Source organism: Zingiber officinale, chromosome 1A, assembly GCF_018446385.1.
Source record: "Zingiber officinale cultivar Zhangliang chromosome 1A, Zo_v1.1, whole genome shotgun sequence".
NCBI classification, from domain to species: domain Eukaryota; kingdom Viridiplantae; phylum Streptophyta; class Magnoliopsida; order Zingiberales; family Zingiberaceae; genus Zingiber; species Zingiber officinale.
The window spans coordinates 166,551,087-166,557,349 of NC_055987.1; the positions used below are offsets into that span (position 1 = coordinate 166,551,087).

Below are 6,263 nucleotides of genomic sequence, written 5' to 3' on the forward strand. Positions count from 1 at the left end.
CCTCTCCCAGATTATAGTTTGGGTTAAGGCGGATAACCGAAGGTTGCCCCTCGCTCGGCGCTTGACAGTCTAGTCACTTGCCCACCGCCAGTGGTCTCTGGGTGGCCTCGAACTACCCACGTTGACCCAAACTATAATCTGGAGGGACGGTAAATCCAAGAAGGGATCACAACTAATTACGGCTGAATCGTGAACACGATCCGACCACAATTGTAAGTGGTCTATCCCCTGATTTACTTTTTTGTAGAGTAGGGGATCTGACATCATAGTGTTCAAGATTAAAAATTTTAGATATTTACAGGGTATAGTATTTCTTTAAGGAAATATTATTTTTTTAAAAAAAAATTGAATCCAAATATCTGGATTGGTGGGTTATATATATAATTTGGTCCTATAAAAATTTGGTATCTGCCATTAAAATAAATTTGAAAAACATATATAGATCTGGATAGAAATCCAATATCACGAGTGATTGGAACACTGTAGGTACGAAAAGTTTATATTAGACTACTTAGTACGTATTGATTTACATGATTCATATTAATTTGAGTTTATTTTTCTTATAACATACATAATATCAAATATATGAATAGGTTGGAATAACTCAGGAATAAATATGAACAAACACATGTCAATATTCATCAATAAAAATTATAAATTATTCATAAATTAAATAATATCAATAAAATTTATAAATTATATTCATCAATATTTTTTTTATCAAACTTATAAATAAATAAATAAGCTTTTCAAATAAATAAATAAGTTTATAACATCAAACTTAATAACTCAAAGCTTTACTCAGTCTCATTTACTGCCCTATAATCCGATCCATCCTTATTTTTACAATGTCAAATAATTCACAGATTTAATTAGGCAAGAAGCGACACAAGATCATCCAACGACTTCAATGTCTTCTCGTAGTAGAGATACGATTCATACACCTTCGGGCTCCGGATATGGCGATCCAACTACATCCAAATAACAGTATTAGTAATCAATCATTCACCAACAATTATCATTAGTTAGAAAATGGCGACGATGAATGGATGAACGGCGAACTTCGCTCATGTTGTCGACGAGCTCGTTGGCGGTCTTGACGTAGGACTGGCGGCGCGCCTGAGGGACGGTCGCCATGGCGTTCTTGAGGTCGGCGTCCAGGTACGCCGACTTCAGCCGCACGTAGAACAGCACGTAGCGCCAGGACATGGTGTCGAGCATGTGCCGCATGTTGCGCATCCCCTCCGCCGTCTGCCGGATCCGCGCCGCCGCCTCCTCCGGCGACAGCCCCGGCTCGAAGTATTTTTCCCTGAAGAACGACCTCGTCCCCCACCTCTGCTCCACCTCCGCTGTCGCCGCCCGCGGCCGCAGGCCCAGCGCCGACGAGGCCGTGAGGACGGTGGAGAGCAACGTCCACCGGCGCCGCGTCGAATGGAGTCGATCCTCGGCGACGAGGGGAGGTGGAGGGGTCAAGGACGGTGGCGGGCGGTGCGGCTGTTGGTCGGAGGTTGGGATGTGGCAGAGGATTATGTGCTTGGCGAAGGTGCCCATGGAGAAACAGGGGAGGCGTCCAAAGCAGAGCAGAGGAGCGGTGTGTTTGGGGATGCAAAAGATAAGGAGCCTTTTTTCTACCATGTCTTAATTTAATTAATTCTGTCTTTTTCCACGTGGAAATTACTGGGAAAATAATTCATTTTGCTCACAAATAATATATAGAAATCATTTTTATGTCAAATAATATTTAATCAAAATTATTTTAATATTTTTTTCATAGTTAGTATAAGAGTTTAACAATTATTTTTCTTACAATGTTGTAGTCTCTAATTAATTAACTGATACAGTAGGTTGAAAATAATTTTGATTAAATTGAAACAATTTTAATCAAATTTAAATAATTTTTATTAGTTTGATAAAAAATTAATATAAAAATACTCTCTATATTATTTTTATATAAATTTATTTTAACACATTATAGAAATTACTAATTAATTGTTACAATAGAGCTCGATAGGGCAATGATGAATAAAAGAATAGATGGAGAATGGATTTCGAAGTTATGTTGAGTTTTCCTCTTCTAGCTATTTATTAGATCATGCTTCATGTAGTGTATCAATTCAGACTGATCAACAACGGATTAAGAACCCTTTCAAATTCCAAAATATATGGGAGGGTTGGATTATACATAGGGTCAAGCGTTCGTGAACAAGTTTGATGTTCGGCTTAGAAATAGCTTGTTTATATTCGTTAAATATACACAAGATTAATTAAATAAATAAACTTAAACAACTCATTAAACTAAACAAACAATTTTGAACATATATGTGTTCAACTCGTTAACGTTCGTGAATAATATTCGTGAACAATGTTCACGAATTATATTCATTAATAAAACTCTTATCAATATGCTAAATAAATAATAAAAATAAAATAAACAAATAAATTTAAATTATCAAGCTTAGTAACCAATCAAATAGTTAAAGTTTTCAAATAATCAAGTAAGCTTAAATTGAGAGCTCGATAACATCTAAACGAACCAAGTTTGAACTAAGTTCAAGTCAAGCTCGACCCAAGCTCAAGTCAAACTTGAATTGAGAGCTCAATAATATCTAAACAAGCCAAGCTCAAGCCAAGCTTCAAACAAGTTCAAGCTCATAAAAAATAAACTATGTCAAGTTTGAACAACCATTTTAAAAACTTGATTCATTTTAAGCTCGGTTGGAGTCGGCTCGACTCGGTTATTTTATCAAATAAACTTGAACACCTTAAAGCTCGGCTTAACTCGACTCGTTTATAGTCCTACTGATATACAACTTGGTACAGCACAATATCGATTGAAAATTAAACAGAATGCACTGAAACACAGATTGAAAACCTTGAATCAACTGTATTACCAACATATAATCGAGAGAACACAATAAACAAAACCGACATTAGAGATGTAAAATATTGGATTGCACATAGGGATGTTGGGAGGAGATCATAAGGAAAAACTAGAGCAAACAAGTAGATTAGCTGAAGCTGAACCCTCAATTTACTCTCAGTGTGTCAAAATCCAATACCTCAAGGAGTGTGATGGAAATACAAATTTTTCTCATGCCTTGGTGGAACGAAACAACAAACGAAAGGAAATTGTAGTCATCCAAAAGGGCTATGGTGAAGCTACTATTTGCTAGGCTAAAATTGTAAGTGAATTCACAACTTATTTTGCAAACCTTCTTGGTATTGAAACTCCCAGATTAGCAATAGATCCTAGGATTTTTGCCCATGGTCAACTTATTATAGAAGGGCAGGGAGAGCAACTTACCCAACCAGTTAGTCGAGAAGGAATAAAAAAGCGTTGTTTAGTATCAGAGATCAATGAGCCCCAAAACCAGATGACTATGGACATTCATCTATGTCTTGACTATCTATATTAATAACTAGTAGTCACCCGTCAAATGATTAAAAGATGGAAGAGTCTTTTTTCCAGATGCCCCTCTTAGCTGACCGTCAAACGTCAAGTTCTATAAGCAGGCATGGAATGTAGTGGCATCATATTTTATAACATCTATCACTAAATTCTTTCAAACCAGCAGCCTCCTTGGAGGCTCATGTAGCTAGAGTATTAGTAGGTCGGATCCTCTGGACCGTTTTTACGATTCAGAGAATGCTTCCTTTGTATGTATTGGTGGGGATGTATGATCTCCACTTGTAAAATAGGTGGGGGTCATACACCCTCACTAATGTATGGAAAGGGGACATCCTCTGGACCGTAAAAAGCGGTCCAGAGGATCTCCTCTCGAGTATTAGAAGATTTCAGACTTATCTGGTGTTGTAGTATTTTTCACAAAGTCATATCCAAGATAATTGCGAGCAGAATGATGGAAGTTGTAGGACAAATGTTTCATCTAGCACAGACAATTTTTGTCAAAGTTGCACCCTAATCGATAATATCCATCTGGCATAAGAATTGTTGAGATCTCCCCCCAAATGTATCCTGAAAGTTGGCCTTCGGACATCTTTTGACTTAGTTAGCTAGAGCTTCTTGCATGATGCATTGCAGGGCTTGAGATTCCCATGATAGTTTGTTGCATTGATCAGGGAGTGTGTCAGTAGGATAACAATTTCATCCGAATTTGATGGCTAAAAATTTCATGAATAAAGAAGAGGATATTGGATTAAATGATGATGAGAAAGTGTTTTAACTTGTTAATATGGATGAAATGGGTAACAATAATAATGAAGAGATTTTTGAACCTCTCACTGTAGATGAATCCAATTTTTTTTGAGAAAGATGATATGCAAGTTCAACATGAAATTTTAAGTCAAGAGATTTGTTCTGATGATTCAAAAAAGTGGGATAATATTGATCAAAAAATTAGAAATTTTTTAGTAGAGAGAGGTCCAAAGAGAGATACTTGTAAGTTGTTTCCAAAAGATAGTACCAATAGACATTTTAATGTATTGCATTATAAAAGAATTTTATCAATCAGGGAGGAAAATGATAGAAGATGACTATTATATTCAATTTCTTTGGACAAATTTTTTTACTTTTGTTGTAAGTTGTTCAAAAAGCAAAAGAACAAGATTGATACTCAGTTAGCTAATGAAGGATACAATGACTGACATAATTTGAGTCATTGTCTTACAGCCCATGAAGCGAGTAAGGAGCATATGAAGATAATAGTTTAGCTAAGATTTTTACTTTTAAAATACTTTTATCAAAGACTTAGCTAAACTTATGAAGATAATAGTTTTGTTAAGTATTTAACCTTAAAAAGACTTAGTTTTTCAAAAAAATTGTTTTGATGAAATTTTGAGAATGCTTTGTAAAATACTTAGCATTTTCAGCAAAACTTAGCATTTCAAAACAATTGCTTTGAGAGACACTTATTAAAAAGTACTTAGCTAAATTTGAAAACTTAGCTATATATTCAGCTTAAAAATGATTGCCTTGAGAAAACTTCTTGCCAAATAGCTAAGTTTAGAGTATAGTCTAACTAAGCTTAGTTAAAGAAGACTTGATTAAGTACTTAGCTTAAAGAGGTTTTACATAAAGGCTTAGCTTTGAAAACATTCTAGAAGAGTTGTAATTTAAAAGTCAGGTAATAAATAATTTTAATTTTAAAGTTAAGTTAAAAATAACCTGAATTTTTGAAGATAAGTAAAAATAGTTTTTAATTTTGAGGTCAAGTCAAAATTTTATTTTAAAGAAAAACTAATTTTAAAACCAACTCAAAATCACTCCCCCTTAATTAATGCCTTAATAAATTCTTTGAGTTCAGGAGTCCAAGCATGAGAGGTTAAAAAAAAATTATTTTCTTATCTTTCCATCTCACTCATTCTAGATTAACAAGCATGTTTAGCATATGAGTGAGCGTGAGATGGAGTTAACTTTGTCAATAAAACTATTGAAGATATACATTTGAATTTCAAATATTAAACTTTGAGACTATAGTAGAAATTAACTGGCGTTAATATTTGCAATCATAATTTTATAATATGATTTGAGAATTAAATATTTTTAAACCCTTTTAAATTAATTAATATTTTGAAATTAATTGAATAACATTATGAAATTAATTGAATAATATTTTGAAATGATTTTCAAAATAATTTTTTAAAGGATTTTTAAAAGAATTTTTTTTAAAATGATTTTCAAAATAATTTTTAAAGGATTTTTAAAAGAATTTTTTAAAATGATTAAAATGATTTTCAAAATAATTTTTTAAAGGATTTTTAAAGTAATTTTTAAAATGATTTTCAAAATAGTTTTTAAAGGATTTTTAAAAGAATTTTTAAAATGATTTTCAAAATAATTTTTTAAAGGATTTTTAAAGTAATTTTTAAAATGATTTTCAAAATAATTATTAAAGGATTTTTAAAGTAATTTTTAAAATGATTTTCAAAATAATTTTTTAAAGGATTTTTAAAAGAATTTTTTAAAATGATTTTCAAAATAATTTTTTAAAGGATTTTTAAAGTAAATTTTTAAGTGATTTTCAAAATAATTTTTAAAGGATTTTTAAAAGAATTTTTGAAATTAAGTTTTAAAAGATTTTTAAAATGATTTTTAAAAGATTTTTGAAATTAAGTTTTGAAGATTTTAAAAATAAGTTTTAAAAGATTTAAAAGAATTTTGAAATTAAGTTTTGAAGTAATTTTGAAATTAATTTTAATTTGAATTAATTATCAGTTTATTTTTAATTACTTAGTCATCTCACCCGATCTAAATTTTCAATCAAGGAATCCTATAATTTTTGTGAGATGAATTGAGCTTCAAT

The 6,263-nt window shown here is 32.0% G+C and overlaps 1 protein-coding gene across 1 annotated transcript; it reads right to left on the reverse strand.

Annotated features, from left to right (window-relative positions):
* Positions 1-781: 781 nt before the first annotated feature.
* LOC122012157 (photosynthetic NDH subunit of lumenal location 2, chloroplastic-like) lies at positions 782-1,604 on the reverse strand. Its single transcript, XM_042568611.1, has 2 exons — positions 1,063-1,604; positions 782-971 (listed from the first exon to the last, which is right to left on the reverse strand). The coding sequence occupies exons 1-2, from the start codon at positions 1,549-1,551 to the stop codon at positions 873-875; spliced, it is 588 nt and encodes a 195-aa protein (XP_042424545.1). The 5' UTR covers positions 1,552-1,604; the 3' UTR covers positions 782-872.
* Between the last annotated feature and the right edge of the window lie 4,659 nt (positions 1,605-6,263).